Source organism: Phaethon aethereus (genome assembly GCF_964289735.1).
Source record: "Phaethon aethereus genome assembly, chromosome: Z".
NCBI classification, from domain to species: domain Eukaryota; kingdom Metazoa; phylum Chordata; class Aves; order Phaethontiformes; family Phaethontidae; genus Phaethon; species Phaethon aethereus.
Genome location: NC_138577.1, coordinates 41,835,367 through 41,855,397, shown reverse-complemented (window position 1 = coordinate 41,855,397; position 20,031 = coordinate 41,835,367). Strand labels below are relative to the sequence as shown.

The 20,031-nt window shown below is 43.0% G+C and overlaps 1 protein-coding gene across 1 annotated transcript in view; it reads left to right on the top strand.

Moving 5' to 3' along the window:
- Window positions 1-20,031, top strand: part of TMC1 (transmembrane channel like 1) — a gene marked incomplete at its 3' end in the record, with an annotated part of 77,030 nt that overhangs the window by 15,276 nt on the left and 41,723 nt on the right. Inside the window, exons 3-4 of the mRNA XM_082013089.1 lie at window positions 6,672-6,762; window positions 8,161-8,242. Coding sequence (XP_081869215.1) covers window positions 6,672-6,762; window positions 8,161-8,242 — 173 coding nt within the window. The remainder of the gene's footprint in view (window positions 1-6,671; window positions 6,763-8,160; window positions 8,243-20,031) is intronic.

The following is a 20,031-nucleotide window of genomic DNA, read 5'->3' as shown; positions in this document are numbered from 1 at the left end:
CAAATCCACCACTAAACCATGTCCTGAAGTGCTACATGTATAAGTCTTTTAAATACCTGCAGAGATGATGGCTCAACCACAGAATCACAGAATCACAAAATCATTAAGGTTGGAAAAGACCTTAAAGATGATCAGATCCAACCATCAACCCAACACCACCATGCCCACTAAACCATGTCCCGAAGTGCCACGTCTACATGTTTTTTTAACACTTCCAGGGATGGTGACTCCACCACCTCCCTGGGCAGCCTGTTCCAATGCTTGACCACTCTCTCTATAAAGAAATTTTTCCTAATATCTAGTCTAAATCTCCCTTGGCTCAACTTGAGGCCATTTTTTCTCGTCCTATCTCTAGTTACTTGGAAGAAGAGACCAACACCCACGTTGCCACAACCCCCTTTCAGGTAGTTGTAGAGAGTGATAAGGTCTCCCCTCAGTCTCCTCTTCTCCAGACCAAAGAACTCCAGTTCCCTCAGCTGCTCCTCATAAGGCTTGTTCTCCAGACCCCTCACAAGCTTCGTTGCCCTTCTCTGGACACGCTCCAGCAACTCAATGTACTTCTTGTAGTGAGGGGCCCGAAACTGAACACAGGATTCCAGGTGCGGTCTCACCAATGCCGAGTACACGGGCACAATGACTTCCCTACTCCTGCTGGCCACACTAGTTCTGACATAGGCTAGGATGCTGTCAGCCTTCTTGGCCACCTGGGCACACTGCTGGCTCATATTCAGCTGTCTGTCAACCAGCACCCCCAGGTCCTTTTCTGCTGGGCAGCTCTCCAGCCACTCCTCCCCAAGCCTGTAGCGTTGCATGGGGTTGTTGTGACCCAAGTGCAAGACCTGGCACTTGGCTTTATTAAACCTCATACAGTTGACCTCAGCCCATTGATCCCGCCTGCCCAGATTGCTCTGCAGAGCCTTTCTACCCCCAAGCAGATCACGTTCCCACGCAACATGGTGTCATCTGCAAACTTACTGAGGGAGCACTTCATCCTCTCATTCAGATCATTGATAAAGATATTGAACAGGGCCAGCCCCAAAACCTAGCCCTGGGGAACACCGCTTGTGACTGGCCGCCAGCTGGATTTAACGCCATTCACCACAATTCTCTGGGCTCGGCCATCCAGCCAGTTTTTTATCCAGCAAAGAGTACACCTGTCTAAGCCATGAGCTGCCAATTTCTCCAGGAGAATGCTGTGGGAGACAGTGTCAAAGGCTTTTCTGAAGTCCACACAGACAACTTCCACAGCCTTTCCCGCATCCACTAGGCGGGTCACCTGGTCATAGAAGGAGATCAGGTTTGTCAGGCAGGACCTGCCTTTCATGAACCCATGCTGGCTGGGCCTGATCCCTTGGTTGCCCTGCACATGCCCTGTGAGTGCCCTCAAGACGAACCTCTCCATAGTCTTCCCCGGTACTGAGGTCAGGCTGACAGGCCTGTAGTTCCCAGGATGCTCCTTCCAGCCTTTCTTGTAGACGGGCGTCACATTGGCAAGCCTCCAGTCTTCTGGGACCTCCCCTGTTAACCAGGACTGCTGATAAATGATGGAGAGTGGCTTGGCAAGCTCCTCCGCCAGCTCCCTCAGTACTCTTGGGTGGATCCTATCCGGCCCCATAGACTCATGGGTGTCCAGGTGGCTTAACAGGTCCTTAACTGCTTCCTCCTGGATTATGGGGAGTTTATTCTGCTCTCCATCCCTGTCTTCCAGCTCAGGGAGCTGAATACCCTGAGAATACCTGGACTGGCTATTAAAGACTGGGGCAAAGAAGGCATTAAGTACCTCAGCCTTTTCCTCATCTGTGGTGACAGTGTTCCCCCCTCACATCCAATAAGGGATGGAGATTCTCCTTGGCTCTCTTTTTGTTGTTCATATATTTGTAAAAACTTTTTTTTTCCCCCTACGACCATGGCCAGATTGAACTCTAGCTGGGCTTTTGCCTTTCTAATTTTCTCTCTGCATGACCTAACGAGATCCTTGTACTCCTTGTACTTGAGTTGCCTGCACCTTCTTCCAAAGGTGATAAACTCCTTTTCTTCCTGAGTCCCAGCAAAATCTTCCTATTCAGCCAGGCTGGTCGTCTTCCCCATCAGCTCGTCTTGCAGCACATGGGGACCGCCTGCTCCTGCACCTTTAAGATTTCCTTCTTAAAGACTTCCTGGACCCTTTTGTCCTTCAGGACTCTCTCCCGAGGGACTCTCTCGACCAGTGACCTGAACAGGCCAAAGTCTGCCCTCCGGAAGTCCATGGTAGTGGTTTTGTTGACCCCCCTCCTTACCTCACCAAGAATTGAGAATTCTATCATATCATGGTCACTAAGCCCAAGACGACCTCTGACCATCACATCTCCCGTCAGTCCTCTCTGTTTGTAAACAGCAGGTCAAGCAAGGCACCTCCCCTGGTGGGCTCACTCACCAGCTGTGTTAGGAAGTTATCCTCCACACACTCCAGGAACCTCCTAGACTGTTTCCTCTCTGCTGTGTTATACTTCCAGCAGATGTCTGGTAGATTGAAGTCCCCTACAAGAACAACGGCTAGTGATTGTGTGACTTCTGCCAGCTGCTTGTAGAATGCTTCATCTGTCTCCTTGTCCTGGTTGGATGGTCTGTAACAGACACCCAGCAGGACATCTGGCTTGTTTGCTTTTCCCCTCATCCTTACCCACAAGCACTCGAGTTGGTCATCACAATAATTGATTTCTATACAACCAAAACACTCCTTAACATACAGAGCCACCCCAGCACCTCTCCTTCCTTGCCTGTCCCTTCTGAAGACCTTATACCCATCCACTGCAGCACTCCAGTCATGACAGTCATCCCATCATGTTTCTGTGATGGCGACTAAGTCATAGCTATCCGGCTGCACCATGGCTTCCAGCTCCTCCTGTTTGCTGCCCATGCTGTGCGCATTGATGTAGATGCACTTGAGCTGGGCTCTCAATTTCGCCCCCAACATTGGCACACCACCCCTAGGCTCATCTCTAGTGAGCCTGGTTTTATCCCTTTCCCCTTTCAAATCTAGTTTAAAGCCTTCTGGATGAGGCCTGCCAGCTCGTAAGCGGGAATCCTTCTCCCCCTTGGGGATAGCTGAACTCCATCTGCTGCCAGCAGGCTCCATGCTGTGTAAACCACCCCATGGTCAAAAAACCCAAAATTCTGCTGATGGCATCAGCCTCTGAGCCATGTGTTAACCAGGTATGTTTTCCTGTTCCTTTCAGTGTTCCTCCCTGCCACTGAAGGGATTGACAAAAACACTACCTGTGCTCCTGCTCTGTCAGCCAGTTGCCCCAGCGCTCTGAAGTCCCTTTTAATCGCTTTTAGACTTCTTTGCACCACTTCATTGTCGCCAACCTGCATGACCAACAGTGGGTAGTAGTTGATTGGCCGTACCAGACCAGGGAGTTTCCTGGTGACATCTGTCACCCGGGCCCCAGGGTGGCAGCAGACTTCCCTGTGGGTTGGGTCTGGTTGGCACTTCCCTGGGCAGCCTGTTCCAATGCTTGACAACCCTTTTGGTGAAGAAATTTTTCCTAATAGCCAATCTAAATCTCCCCTGGTGCAACTTGAGGCTGTTTCCTCTTGTCCTATTGCTTGCAGCTTGGGAGAGGAGACAGACACCCACCTTGCTACAAACTCCTTTCAGGTAGCTGTAGAGAGAAGTAAGGTCTCTCCCCAGTCTTCTTTCTTCCAGGCTAAACAACCCCCATTCCCTCAGCGGCTCCTCATAAAACTTGTTCTCTAGACCCTTCGTCAACTTTTTTGCTCTTCTTTCGACATGCTCCAGCACCTCAATGTCCTTCTTGTAGTGAGGGGCCCAAAAGTGAACACACTATCTGAGATGCATTTAATGCTATTTCAGTAGCATTAAACCTGGAGATCTGGACCACCAACTTCAAAAAGCAATGTTTTGGCTTGTCCTGGAGAAAAATCTTAAATACTGCTAACACTCTAACTTGAAAGATTGCTTAGTGGAGGGTCCAGGAGGCAGACAGGGATTAGAAATACTATTTTTTCAGAAAACCTTATAAAAAGGCATTTCAAACAAGTGAACAGAAGGCTTAAATTAGGAGTTTAAAATAAATATTTTTATGACTTTCATTGTGGAAAGTTCCTTCCTGATTTGGCTTAACTTAGTTTTACAGCAGAACATGTTTGTGGAGGACTTGTGTTCAGCTACAGATTGCAAAATGTGTTCATATCCACTATGGAGGATTTTTTATGTGTTAATGATTGTTTTCATATTATACCCTTAAATTTCTAAATTATTGCTTCACTTTAAAAAAACAACAACTTACAATTTGAAATCTTTGTATTCTGCAGCATAACTGCACATAATTAGTGACTGAAAGCACAGGTTTTCTACAGCTCTGCAGGTTTTGATTTTAATAATTTTTCATGAACAAGCTCCAACGCTTGAATTACCTAGTGATAGAAGTGGTGGCAAAAGGTTTTCCTCTTAAGACCAGAATACGATATGCTGATTTGGGAAATTGGTAAACATCCAGTTTATTGATTCTGACTGCTTTTATGGTACTGCTCCAGCACTGACTGCTGAGTTTATGAGGAAGCTGCCATCTGCTGTTGGGACTGCCTTATATCTCCTGACAGTGCAACAAGACTTTAAACCTTAGAACATAGACTTAAAAGGGAGGACACTGGTTTCCTGAAGCTGAAAGAATCTGTTTTCTCTGACTTATTTGAAAGTATGAAATTTAAAAGTAGAATTTTTCAGAAATCAAAATTAAAAATGAGAAGTGAATGCTGAGCCAGAGTCTCTGAAGGACTCAAAGTGGCTTGGAAAATAAAGAAGGCTCAGGCAGTGTCAAAGTTAGCTAAAGCAGGAAAGATCAGACTCCAAAATCCAGAGAACAACTGTGATCCAGAAGCACAGAATTGAGAATAAGGGACCTATAGCCTTAAAAAGACATTGACTCGATCCCCAAGGAACACTTTGGTGAATAAGTGAGACGTGACTGGGGTGGTGGTTTTATCTTTTTTTTCTGAATCTGTGGATGTCTTGTGCCACAGGGGGGAAAAAAAAAGTGATTGGAGTCAGATTCATGTCATCGTATATAGCTTTTTGCTTCTGTCAACCTGCGTCTTTGAAGGAGAAAACTGGATCTTAGATGGTAGGAAAAGGCATGTTGGAGGAGGTCAGATAATTGGCACTAGTGCTGATGCCTCACCACCTGGGTTTAGATGTGAGCACTCGGAAGGTGAGAGTGCTCAGAGGGGTCTCAAAGAGGGAAACCTCTTGAAGACTGAAAGCTAAATTTGGTTGCTCAATTTTGCACTGTCTTGTGAAGTGTAGAAACAAAAGGCTGTTTGGAGCCTTGGTACTGCGAGCTAAGGGATTTGTGCAGTGGGTGTCTAGTGGGGAAAAGTTTTGATAAGTCTTCAGTTGATAGTATGAAGATCACCCTAAGCATTTGCAGTTACTAAAAATACACAATATTTTTAAAGATGTTAAGATTTTAACCATGAATTAAGCGAAATCATGACGCAGCTAATAGCCTTCTTCACACATGATTTTAATTCTCCTTTATCACAGCTACACCACTATTCTGCCAATGCCATTATCAGAATTTGCAGTTTAACACAATCTTTTTGCTTGAAACATGTGAGCAGAAGATATAAACATAACAATTGATTTCATTTAGTGAACTTATCTGCAACGTTTCTGGAGAGACATGCATCATAATTAACATTTTCCCAACAGTCTATCTTTTTCAAAGTGTTTAGTGTAATACTTAATATAACATACAACACTTTGCAGTCATCTAGTGTGATGATAACATAGTTATACAGTCTTGTGTGTACATTAACAGCTATGAATTCTTACTCTATATTCCAGTGTTTTAGATCAGGATACTTAGCCTTTATGACACATTTTCTCAATAGAGACACACATGAAAGTCATACTTAGAAATTAAAATTAGATGAAATGGAGGAAATTATAGTATGCTCTTGATCTCATTTGTTTATTGTTTTAATCCATGGACATGATGCCTTTTTAAAAAAATTAATAATCTTCCTTTCATATTTGTATCACTAGGGCATTATTTAACTTCCATATCTTTATAAGCAACATTTTAGTCTTTTGAGGACCATGGGAGCTACTTTTTTAAGAAATTATTCTGAGAATGGTACAGTTAGAGATGATATATGCAGAAATTCTGAAGAATCGAATTAAATCTAGTCTTGAGAAGGGTAGACACAAGGGAACCGAGGCTCTACTGTATACATATCTCCAAAATAAATAATTGAAATAAGTTTCCCTTAAGTAGCAAGACAACAATTTATATTAGATGGAACCAGGAGGAATAACAGTTTGTGAATGGCACAAATGGGCAGCAGCTGAACTGCAAAAAAAAAGTCACTGTGACTAAAAATATTTGATAACGTTAACTGGTTGTAGGCGAATTTCAGAACTCCAAATGCATTTGGACTAGAGCAGATGACTGAAGTTGCTCGTTCTGTTTATACTACATATGATTATTCCTCAGTGGAATACAAATTCTCAGAACTTTTCTTTCTAAACATTACTAAGGGAAAAAGATTATACAAAACTCTATGAGGAGTTAGAACACATAAAAAATTACAGTGCTGTGGTAGAAACAATATCACGTTTACTGTAGCATCATCTATATCTCTCTTTTGTCCCCATTTTACAGGGAAGCTCAGCTTTTTGTGGAAAAGTTTGAAGGTGCTCTTGGAAAAGGAAAAGGAAAAAAATTCTATGCATACAAAGTGATGATGACTAAGGTAAATTTATTACTGCACTAACTTAATCTAATGCAAACAGGGAGCCTTTTGCAGTGTGGGGTTGACGGTTGGACTGGGTGATCTTAAAGGTCTTTTCCAACCTTAATTATTCTGTGATTCTATGATTCTGTGATTGATTCTATGATTATTGCCATATGTACCCATCTTCCAAAACAGGGTTCCTTGTCTTTCTTTGCATTTTAACACTTATTTCCACTGCTCTCACATGGAAAGATTTCCAATGCAAGTTCACAGTTTGACTGAGACTTGTCATCAAGCCAGAAAAGGACTGTTTTGCAAGAGTTTGCAAGAGTTTGCAAGAGTTTAATATCTTGTGAAAGCTAATTTCTCTTATCTCTATCTTGGTATAGATTGGGTTTTTCTGTGGACTGAATCCAAAGCTCAGTCTTTCACTTGAAACACCTGTCTCTGAAGGATCAAAAAGTGTCTTTTTGCCCCACAGCAAACATACTGGAGGCCCTTCCACTAACCCAAGGTTCTAGGGCCATGTATGTCTTGGGAAGCAATATGGCTCTGTAGGATTGTGACCGAAAAACTGAACAATGGTTGCTGAGGACTCAGTGTCCACACAATATGCATTCTGGCAGGTCTTTCTTTGGGCTAAGTCCTGTGTGGTCCCAAGGACTAAATACCCTGTGGCAGTGGATGTGGATTAGCGTGCTCCTCAAGTAACTCCTCAAGTACACCTTTTGACTTAGTTTTATGCTCTGACAATGTTTTACTCTGCAAACATAAATGTGTAAATTGAGATGGTTTGGGAGATTCATTTCAAAAGCACACATGCTGCAAATTAAAATGCAGATGCAGAATGATGTTAAGAATATTTGGCAGGACTACTCGCTACAGCCAGGTTTACCCTTAGTTAGACTGGATTTTCTGTAAGCAGTTGTGTAGTCACATCTCATAACCATTAATGTTCACAAAAAATAATTAATCTTGCAAACTCAGCTGGGCATGGGAAGCTCAATTACAGAAGTTATACTTATCCAATAGATAAACTACTGGGTAGAGTAATTGTAATTAAATGACACAGCTTGAGCTCCAGATCTGAATTTTGAATAGCAAAGGAAATAATAAATTAAATACTCATAAACAATTCTAAAAAAAAGTGAGTGGCATGAAAGGAAGGGACTATTTAATCATCCTTCTTGTGGAAAAAATAGGGACTTGTTCTGAATATGTCTCCTATACAAAGCTAGTAGTAGATATATTCAGAACAAACCAAACGAGATGGTTCATCATAAGCTAGTGCTTCTATTGCAGTGGGCTCTGCCAAAGGATACTGTGGATGATTAAGGAGTTACATTAGCTCAGGGGGAAATTGAACATCTGGGAACTGAGATGATGGTGAGTTTTTTTATCTGTGACCCTTTTCAGAAATGGATGAAATTCCAAAGGGATTTTGAGAATTTTAAGACAGCCTGCATACCCTGGGAAATGAAAATTAAGGAGATTGAAAGTAAGTATTCATGGAAGGTAATAAAGAATCGTATCTAGTATCATATTCCCGATGCATGCCAAAATGGTAAATTACTTCTCAATAGTTTAGAAATACATGTCTGTATTCAATGTATAGTATAAAATCAATGAGCATTTATTTTACATTAATATTTTTTGAGCATAACATTATAGCTAGTTGAAAATTTCCTTGAGAGTTTTAGTCACCTTACAGATAAAAGTCCTCAATATACAGGTAACGCTTCAGGAGCCAGTGTTGAAGTTAATCCTGGAAAAGTGGGATTGGGATTTAGCTATTGCCTACCTTCACTTTATTTTGACTGTATTTATACTCTAATTATTTCTGTGATGTTTTTTCATCATCTTCAGCCTTATGTAAGAGAGAAACACAGAGAAAACTGTGGTCTTGGATGTCCCCATATATTAGGCATAAATATAAACAAAACAGTGCAGTTAGTACTACAGGAAGGTTTGAGAATAAGTTTTCAGGACAAATTAGCTTTGTGTTCAGTTCCAGTGATGAATTTAAACTGCAGCCCTCTCTTTGAAAGAAATTTGGCTTTGCTGCATGGGTACCTGAATGAGGCTCTGCCACTAATTAAATGCAGATGAAAGTGCAATGGAAACTGATTTTAGAGAAGTTGCCTTTGGAAGAAGCTGTGGGTTGCATCAAAAGGCAATAACCAGAACAGTAGAAGAACAGGAAAATGATAAAATATGAATTTTGTGGAGTTTTGGACTGTAAAATAGCCCTTGAGAGGAATTTATATGATGTTCTTAAACATATGGTCTACAGACTGCTGAACAGATTATCCACTCACTTGATGTGGAGTTTAGAAGGAAGCTGCTGCATATGTGTAGTTAAAATCAAACTCAGCAGCAAGATGCAAGTGGTTTCTTACTGGTCTGGACATGTAATAGACAACTTGAGAGTTTGTGAGTGCAACATTTCTGCAAGTTTCTGTAAAGGAGTAATCCTGGCACAAGCTGTTCTGATAGTAATAACTTCCAACAAACACATTTTTTTCCTTGTAAAATCAGAAAGCAAAAATAGAACATGGTCATTTTTCCACACTCCTTCTATGTCTATTTATTTTTTCATTTGAAATAAGTAACATTTCTGCTGTCACCTGGAAGGTCCCAATATCACAAAATCTTTCCATAATCTCAAGGGGCAATATTGTAAAGTTTACTCTTACTCTTCTATTAATTTTTGTTCTGTTCAGTTGTCGTGGTTTAGCCCCAGCTGGCAACTAAGCACCACGCAGCCGCTCGCTCACTCTCCCTCCCACAGTGGGACAGGGGAGAGAATTAGGAAAAACCTCGTGGGTTGAGATAAACACGGTTTAATAGGACAGAAAGAAAGAAGGGAACAATAATGATAATACCAACAAAGGAATGTACAAGAACAAGTGAGGCCCAATACAGAAATTGCTCACCGCCCCGTGATCGACAGCCCGTCCCCGAGCAGCGATTTCCGCCCCCCCGGCCAACTCCAGTTTATGTACTGGGCATGACGTCGGATGGTAGGGAATATCTCTTTGGCCAGTCTGGGTCAGCTGTCCCAGCTGTGTCCCCTCCCAGCTCCCCGTGCACCCCCAACCTCCTTGCTAGCAGGCCAGCACGAGAAGCTGGACTGTCCTTGACTGCTCAGCAGCAACCCAAAACATCAGCACATTATCAACAGTTCCTCATCCCAAATCCAAAACACAGTCTCACACTAGCTTCTGTGAAGAAAACCAGCTCTATCCTGGCTGAAACCAGGACATCAGTATATTGCTAAGACAAGCTGCAATTGCTTTTGCTTGCAGAAACAATCCTCTGCCTAAATATTAGCAATTTAAAAAGTAAAATTAAACCACAGTTTGGTTCAAAAGTCTATAGTCTAGAATAAGGTTTGATTTCAAGTGAACAGTTCTGAAATATTGCTGAGAAAAAAAAAAAATTAAATCACAATTTACTTGACTCTGGTTAATCCAAGCAGTAGCTCCCAGTGTGTACTTCATATTAGTGAGTTTGTAGTAGTAAGATCAAGGTCATCTTAATGATGATACTGATAAAGCTGCCAAGTCTCAGGAAAAAAAGGATGTTTACATATTAAAAAAGAAGTGAGGGAAACTAAAATGCATTAACTCCAAGGAATGAAATGTTCTTTAAAATTGCTGTCTTCGGATGTGCAGTTGTGTTAAAGAAGCCGCAGAAGCAACTCTGCAAGGGGAGGTTTGTTTCCAGATGACTCCAAACTAAGCAAGGACCTGAATCCCCTTTGACTCCTAGTCCCAATGGCTTTGTCTTTTGGGGATCAGATCAGCCCATTCTAAAATGGCAGTAACACTACTAATTTAAACACATGACATCAGGATGTGCTTGATACTGCTTATAAAGAATTTGGCAGAAAAATATCTTCTGTTGTTTAAGAGTTTACATGAGACTTTCTAAATGCAACACATTGAACACCTTAGAGAATCTTATTGGCACAGGCAGCACCTTGCATGTAACCACTGGATCCTTCAGTCCACCCAAAATACTGAGGAGTTGTTAAAGAAAATGGAGTCTTGGACACTACGATCTATATTTAAAAAGATACTGTTGTTGGACAGCATTGTTTGTGGCATGTCCTTAGTCATGTTAGTTCCCATGAGCTGCAGTCTCATGTGGCAAAATATGGTTGCATAAAGGAAATCAGAGGGAGCACTGTCTACATGACAGCTCATTTTTGGAGGAAACAGTAGAATGAAACAAGCAGCAAATGACATCAGATTGTGACAGGTAAAGTAGGCTGTTTGGACCACTCTTGGAAAGTGCATGATGCAAAATGCACTCAGTTCTCCACCAATGAGTTGTGTCTGTACAACTGCTTTCCATAGAATCATATAATAGTTTGGGTTGGAAGAGACCTTTAAATATCATATAGTCCACCCCCCCTGCAATGAGCAGGGACATCTTCAAATAGATCAGGTTGCTCAGAGTCCCGTCCAACCTGATCTTGCATATTTCCAGGGATGGGGCATCTACCACCTCTCTGGGAAACCTGTGCCAGTGTTTCACCACCCTTACTGCAAAAAACGTCTTCCTTATATGTAGTGTAAATCAACCCTCTTTTAGTTTAAAACCATCACCCCTTCCTGCCAAGCCCATTACTATTGTTCTCCAGCACAGACTTGCACCTTATCAAACAGCAAATAGAACTGAACTTTTTTTTAAGTTCATCACTGGAACTGAAATACAACGCTGACTTGTGCCAAAAACCTACTGCATGTCACTACATACTTCAGCATTTTTAAACTAATGTTCCTTTTGCGATGGGCCAGGACATCATGTATACATGCAGGTAAGAATCTGGTATATTTAATTCACCAGTTGTTAAACATGTTTAAAAAAGAAATATTCATGGGTAGCTTCTGCTTCTTCCAATAGATGGGATTATAGTTAGATGAGCAGCCTCTTAGCCCAAAGAAACTAGCAATAAAACTTTCATATAAGCCTCCATGATCACTGTTAATACTTTGCTATAAGCTATTTTCTTTCCAAAGGTGGGCACTAAGCACAGAGGTGTAAGTATTAACAGTATAAGAGGTCATATCTATAGCACCTAAAAGAGAGGAAAGAATTTATGAAATTTCAAGTTTTGTTTTGATTTTGCATGATCCCAGCTAAGAGAAAGTGTAAGGAACAGGAGCATGAATGGAACAAAGGCCTGATACGTATGTGCAGACTACTGTGTACAGGAAAACTCTTCATTTGGCTAAATACCTTTGAGTGCGGGCATAGTTTATGGTCAGCAAACCTTTACAGTTGTTAGCTTCTACCCAGTTAAATTCTCAGCATGTCATCTCTGTGCTCTTACATGAAGATGATTTGCATTTTCTGATCTCAGAGTGAGGTCTTTATAAAAAAATGCCAAGCAAATAAGGCAGTAACTGTTTACAGTAGAAAATAGGGGAAGTAAATATAATTTTCTAACCACTGAGAAAGACTACTGTTTATTCTTCAGTCCTTCTGAAAAAGTGCATCTGAACAACGAAACATGACTTGTCAAAAAGAAAACACTTTCAGAGCACTAGCAATCTTTGCCCTATAAATTATCATTAGTGTAGGACCGTCATGACACTCACTTTGAAATCTGGATGATCAACAAAGCAATGGAGATCAAGCCATATATTGATAAAGGGGCAAAGATCTGTTGTCTTTGTGATGCAGTTCAGGAGTCAACATGTCATAGAGGCTCTTTTTAGAAAACCTGATGCTTATACTGCAGTGTTGTTGAGTGTGGGTCCATTCTCAAAAGCAGACAGGGTTGTAGACAGATTGCAAATGAAAAGTGAATTAAAGTCCTGCAGAGTGGCAAAGATCAATTAGGTGCTACTGGGGAAGATTTCTTTGACTTAAAAAGAAATACTGTACTGGTAAAGCAATGTTGGACGGTATAGAAAGTTTTCACTCACACAAACCGGAGAGGATAGGTAGCTGTGCCACCCTACCACTGTCAGCTGATGCAGGAAACTTAGTGAGAAAAGCAATGTTGAAATAAACACACTTTAGAGACAGAGAGAACAGAATTCACATAAAGTCAATAGAAATAGTATAGCATTAGGGAAAAAGAGGTCAAATGAAGAATGTGCTGGACTGGGGCAAGTGGCCCACATGTACCTGGCAATGCTACTGAACTGAAAAGTTCCTTGGACTATTACTTATACACTAGAAAGACCTGGGAAGAAAATGCTTCATACTGAGCAAACCCTCTGCATCTGGAGTTATGTTTGTATGCCTGGGAACTCCCAAGGTGTAAAAGACAAGTTTTATCAAGCTTTTTGTGTTAACATAGTTTCAGCTTGATGGGAAAAATTAAACAGACTTCAAGAAGATACTTTTCATAAATAAAGGGATAGGTCAGACTAAACTAAGGAGCAGACGAGCTGACATTATAGGTAAATCTAAGCACTCTAGTCTGCTTTGAAGAAACAAGTCTGGTTTTATTTCAAGGCCATTTCTAGATACCCAAGAACCACCTTGACCACATCAAGTCAGATAATTCAACAGTCATGCTACTGTGCCTTAAATGTGCTGTGGAAGAGTATAGGGAAAATAAATAAATATTATTCACTATTAATCATTATTAATTCACTATTAATATTGGCACAAGAAGGCAACCCCCTGTTTCAAACTTTTCATACTGTGTCCAAACTACAATCTTGCATTAACCACACATTTAAACTTTATACAAGGATCATCTCTAGTGGGCCTATGGACAGGCAGAAGGGGGATTGTTAATATTTAGATACTAAAATTCTTGAAGGATTTTCATTTCTGTGATAATTACAATCAACAATGACATTTAATAATAATAAATAAAAGAATAAAGAAACAGAGTAAAAAAGAAGTACTAAATGCATTTAAGCCTTAGCAAGAAAATTCATCTTCAACCTCTACTTGGTTTCATAATGCTCCACGTTATAACAAATAGGGCCTTTCTTATCACAGCCCTGTTCATCTGGGTCTGACTCTTCCAGGCTGTTAGCAGTCTAGAAAAACTAGAGATCAGCAGGGAGTGCTGGGCTACCTCAGACAGACTTCCTGCTTCAAGATGAGAGTCCTTTCTAGTACAGGGAACCCAGCTTCAGAATAACAGGCATCAAGATCTGCTGTGCCGCATCATGCACAATTCAGGGCATGGTTTAGTGGGCATGGTGGTGTTGGGTAGAAGGTTGGACTTGATGATCTTAAAGGTCTTTTCCAACCTTAACAATTCTGTGATTCTGTGATCCTTGTGTCAGAATAGGATCTGAAGATTTGATGTTTAAGAGAGAGAGAAGTTGGTAAGTATATGAAGTATATATATTTAGAAAAGAGATGCTTCTTTTCCTTACAGAATAGACATTATCTGCACAACAGAACTTTACAGGAAACACACATTTCTCTCTTGGATCAGGGTGAGCATTTTCATTCCGCTGCTGAAATACATATTATGCATGCCAATATGCATACCAATGCATAGAATCATAGAATCATAGAATCTTTGAGTTGGACTGGACCTATAAAGGTCATCTAATCCAAACCACTGCAATGAGCAGGGACATCTTCAATTCGATCAGGTTACTCAGAGCCCCATCCCACCTGACCTGGAATGTTTCCAGGGATGGGGCATCTACCACCTCTCTGGGCAGCATGTGCCAGTGTTTCACCACCCTCACTGTAAAAAGTTTCTTCCTTATATCTATTCTGAATCTACCTTTTCTTAGTTTAAAACCATTATAACTTGTCCTACCATTAGTAGCCCTATTAAAAAGTCTGTCCCCATTTTTGTTAGAAGTCCCCTTTAAGTACTGGAAGGATGCAATAAGTCTTCCCAGAGTCTTCTCTTCTCCAGGCTGAATGACCCCAGATCTCTCAGCCTTTCCTCATAGGAGACGTGTTCCATCCCTCTGATCATTTTTGTGGCCCTCCTCTGGACTGTCTCCAACAGGTGCATGCCTTTCTTTTGCTGAGGGCTCTCGAGCTGGATGCAGAACTCCCAGTGGGGTCTCACCAGAGTGGAGTAGAGAGGAAGAATCCTATCCCTTGACCTGCTGGCCATGCTCCTTTGGATGCAGCCCAGGATACGGTTGGCCTTGTGGGCTGCAAGCCCATATTGCCAACTCATGTCCAGCTTTTTGTCCACCAATAGCCCAAAGTCCTTCTTGGCAGGGCTGATCTCCATCCCTTTGTCCCCCAGCCTGTATTGATACTGGGGTTGCCTTGACCCACGTGCAGGACCCTGCATTTGGCCTTGTTGAACCTCATGAGGTTCACACAGGCCCATTCCTCAAGCTTCTCCGGGTCCCTCTGGATGGCATTCGTCCCTCAGGCCTGTCAACCACACAACTCAGCTTGGTGTCGTTTCCAAACTGGCTGAAGGTGCACTTGATCCCACTGTCAATGTCGTTGATGAAGATGTTAAAGAGCACTGGTCCCAGTATGCACGCCTGAGGGACACCCATCGCCATGTGGGCATTGAGACATTGACCACTTTTTCTCCAGATGTAACCATCCAGCCAATTCCTTATGCCCTGAATAGTCCACCCATCAAATCCCTTCCTCTCCAATTGAGAGAGAAGGATGTTGTGGGGGACTCTGTTGAAGGTGTTACAGAAGTCCAGACAGATGACATCAGTAGCTCTTCCCTTGTCCACGGATGTGGTCACACCATCATATAAAGGCCACTAGGTTGATCACGCAAGACTTGCCCTTGGTGAACCATGCTGGCTGTCTCGAATCACCTCCCTGTCCTCTATGGGCCTTAGCATAGCTTCTAGGAGGTCCTGTTCCATGATATGCCCAGGCACAGAGGTGAGGCTGACAGGTCAGTAGATACCAGGGTGCTCCTTGCAACCTTTTTAGAAAATGGGTTCAATGTTACCATTTTTCCAGTCATCAGAGACTTCACCTGACTGCCAGGACTTTTCAAATATCATGGAGACTGGCTTGGCAATGACATCAGCCAATTCCCTCATGACTCTGGGGTGCATCTCATCAGGTCCCATAGACTTGTGCATGTTCAGGTTCCTTAGGTGGTCTCAAACCTAATCTTCACTTACAGTGGGAGGGACTTTGCTCCTCCCGTCCCCATCTTGCAGGCCATACCCTCAAGAGTGTGGGAAGAGTGACTGCCAGTGAAGACTGAGGCAAATATGTCATTGGGTACCTCAGCCTTCTCCTCATCCATTGTTACCAGTCTGCCAGTCTTGCTTATCAAAGGGGGGGGATGCTTTCTTTGATGTTCATTTTCTGGTTGACATTGAAGCCCTTCTGATTATTCTTTGCACCCCTTGCCAAGTTCAGCTCCAGCTGGACTTTGGCCTTCCTGACCCCATCCCTACACAACTGGGCAGCATGCCTGTACTCATCCCAGGATACCTGTCCCTGCTTCCACCACCTGTGCATTTCCTTCTTGCCCTTTAGTTTGAACAGCAGGTCTCGACTCAGCCATGATGGTCTCTTGCCTTCCTTTCCTGATTTCTTACTCCTGGGGATCCAGAGCTCTTGCACTCTGTGGAAAGCATCCTTAAAGATCTGCCACCTCTGTTCTGTGCTCCCTTGGCCTTGAGGGCCGTTTCCCAGGGGGTCCTATTGACTAACTCCCTGAAGAGATGGAAGTTTGCTTTGCTAAAATTCAGGGTCCTGACTTTACTCCTTGCCTGCCTGATGCTCCTCAGGACTGCAAAGTCCACCAGTGCATGATCACTGCAGCCCTGGCTGCCTCCAATCTTGACATCACCAATTAGCTCACTTGCATTGGTGACAATCAGGTGCAGTATGGCATCCCCTCTGGTAGGGCTGTCTGCTACCTGGCACAGGATGTCATCCTCCATGCACTCCAGGAGTCTCCTGGATTGCCTACAGCTTGCCATGTTACTCTTGCAGCAGATGTCAGGGTGGTTGAAGTCCCCTGCCAGGATGAGAGCCTGCAAGTATGATGCCTCTTGTAACTTTCATCAATAGGCTCTGCTTGGTTGGGTGGCCTGTATTAAATGCTGACCACAAGGTTACCGTTGTTGCTTTGGTCTCGAATTCCTACCAATAGCTTTCCACCTGCTCATGGCTATTCCTCAGAGACAGCTCTTTGCACTATATCCATTTCATGATGTAGAGTCAATGTGTCTGTAAAGTCTCTGCCCTCCCTTCCTCGCCTGTCCCTTCTAAACAGCCTGTAGCCATCGATAGCTGCACTTCAGTCATGGGATTCATCGCACCAAGTTTCAGTAATAGCATCTAGGTCACAGCTTTCTAGCAGCATGGTGGCTTCCAGCTCCTCCTGTTTGTTGCCCATGCTGTGTGCATTGGTGTAGAGGCACTTCAGCTGGGCTGTTGGCTGTGTCACCCTCTTACAGGAACTTCCTTTAGTTCCTCTGAGGTCTTTCTCTGGTGCAACAGGCTGATGGGCTCGCTATCACACTGCCCCTCTAACCTTGGCATGTCATCCCACAGCTTGTCATGGATAAGCTTGACATTATCTCCCTTCCCTTTTGATTATTCTTTAAAGCCCTGTCAATAAGCCCCATTATCTTGTGAACAACGCTTTTTGAGAAAGGTTAATCCCATCTGATGCCAGCTGGCCAGGTACTGTGTAGGCTGTCCCATTATCAAAACCCCCGAAACTGTGGCACCAGTGACGGAGCAATGTATTAATAGACTGGATCTGTATGTTTCTTTCTTTCTATGGTGGGGCTCAGCATGGTATGATGAGACTGTGGATGTGGGAAATGATGGTCATATTTATATTTCAGCCATTGTCCTCCATACTAGAGAGGCTTTAACTGCTTGGCTTGTTTAATTGCAGTGCATGTTTCACATTCATGGATGATAGTGCCATAGTGTCTGTCCATGGTCAAGCCCACCCCTCGATCATGAGCCCATCTATAACTTGCATCTCTTCCCTGATGGCCTGAGATGTCACGGGCCCACTGAGGTATAAACAATTCACCCTTATGTTGCCAGTCCAGATCCACCTAAGCCACTTCAATCTCAGCAGCCTGATCCAGCTGTTGGTTGTTTTGATGTTCCTCAGTGGTCCAGCTCTTGGGTATGTGGACATCTATGTGGTGTACTTTTACAACCAGATTCTCTAATCAGGCAGCAATAGCTTGCCGTAATGTGGCAGCCAAGATGGGTTTACCCCTGAGCTGCCAGTTGCTCTGCTTCCATTGCTGTAATCACTCCCACAGAGCATTCGCCACCATCCATGAGTTAGTATAGATACAGAGTGTTGGCCACTTTTCTTGGTCAGCAATGTCTAAAGCCAGCTGGGTGGCTTTCATCTCTGCAAACAGACTTGATTCAACTTTTCCTTCAGCAGTTTCTGCAACTTGTCAGATAGGGCTCCGTACAGCAGCCTTCCACCTCTGATGCTTTCCCACAATGCAACAGGATTCATCAGTGAAGAGGGTTTTTTTTTTTTTATTTGTTCAAAGGTTTGTCATTTCTCAGGGCACCATTTAAAGTCATTCTTCTTCCAGGTCACTTGATAGAGAGGGCTTGCCATTAGACTGTAATTTGGAATATGCATTCTCCAAAAAACCAAAACACCTAAGAAATCATGTGTTTCTTTTTTGTTAGTTCATGGAGATGTAGCTGTTCTTTTGTTTATCACATCAATTGGGATCTGACAATGTCCATTTTGCCATTTTATTCCTAAAAATTGTATCTCCTGTGCATGTCCCTTGACCTTAGTTTGTTTTATGGCAAAACCAGCTTTCAAAAGGATTTGGATTATTTTCTTCCCATTCTCAAAAACTTCTTCTCCTGTGTTGCCCCACACGATGATGTCATCATTATACTGCAGGTGTTCCACAGCTTCACCCTGTTCCAATGCAGTCTGGAACAGCCCATGACAAGTGGTAGTGTTTCCACCCCTGGGGCAGTCGGTCCCAGGTGTACTAAAGACCCCTCCAAGTGAAAGCGAACTGTGGCCTGCACTCTGCCTCCAAAGAGAAAACACATTAGCGATATCAGTTGTGGCATATTTGGCTGCCTTTGACTCCAGTTTGTATTGAAGTTCTAGCATCTCTGACATAGCAGCACTCACTGGCAGTGTGATTTCATTCAGGCCATGATAGTTTACTGTCAGTCTCTACTATCCATTAGACTTTTCCACTGGACATATGGGACTGTTAAAGGGGGAGTAAGTCTTGCTGTTCACTCCTTGGGTCTCCAGTCGATGAATCAGCTTATGGGTGGGCATCTGGGAGTCTCGGTTGGTGCGTATGGTCATTGGTGCACTGTTATGGTAGCAATCGGCACCTGTTGTTCTTCGACCCTCAGCAACCCCACAACAGAAGGGTTCTCCGAGAGACCAGGCAAAGTGGAGAGCTGTTTAATTTCCTCAATCTCCAAGGCAGCTATACCAAAATCCTATTGACACCCTTTTGGGTCCTTGAAATACTCTCTCTAGAGGTAGTCTATGCCAAGAATGCATGGAGCCTCTGGGCCAGTCACAATGGGATGCTTTTGCCATTCATTCCCAGTTAGTCTCACTGCAGCCTCCAAAATAACTGTCACCAAAAATACAGATGGATTCTGCCCCTTTATAGTTCAATGGCATTAAGGTACACTGTGCACTTGTGTCCACTAGAGCCTTGTACTCCTGTGGGTTTGATGTGCTAGGCCACCAAATCCACAAAGTCCAATAAACTCAGTTGTCACTTTCCTCCACCTGGCTGGAGGCAGGGCCCTTCTAATCCTGGTCATAGTATCCATTACTCTCTTCTTGTGGATACAAATCAGAGGTCCCTTTATTAATACTGGAAGTTAGATCAGCCTTTCTACTCTGTCTGGGAGATTGCTCAATGGAAACTGGAGCAGCAATTTTCCTGGAAGAACCCCAATTTTGTGATCATCTCTCCTTGCAATTCATGTACTCTTACCTCTAGGGTCAAGGTAGATTTTCCATTCCACATCCCACATTGGTCACACGGATAAAACCACAGGGTGGCCTGAGATGAGTACCCCCTGTATCCTCTCTTTTGAGCAGAAGAATATTTACTCCTAACAGCTGAGATATTGGTCTGTACAGGTGAGGAGTAGGACATATCTTCTTTGAGTTGCTGGAACTGCCTGAACAGTTTTTTGAACAGGTTTTTGGAATGTTCAGGTAACGTTTCCACAGCTGAGACAGAGTCCTGTAGGGAGGAAGAGAGATTTTCTTCATATTCCTAGAGCTGGTCAGCCAATTCATCCACCATTGGTTTGTCTTCGTCTTTCCAGGTCATTACTACCAATGAATTGGCATATGACAATGTTGTGCTCTGTACCAAC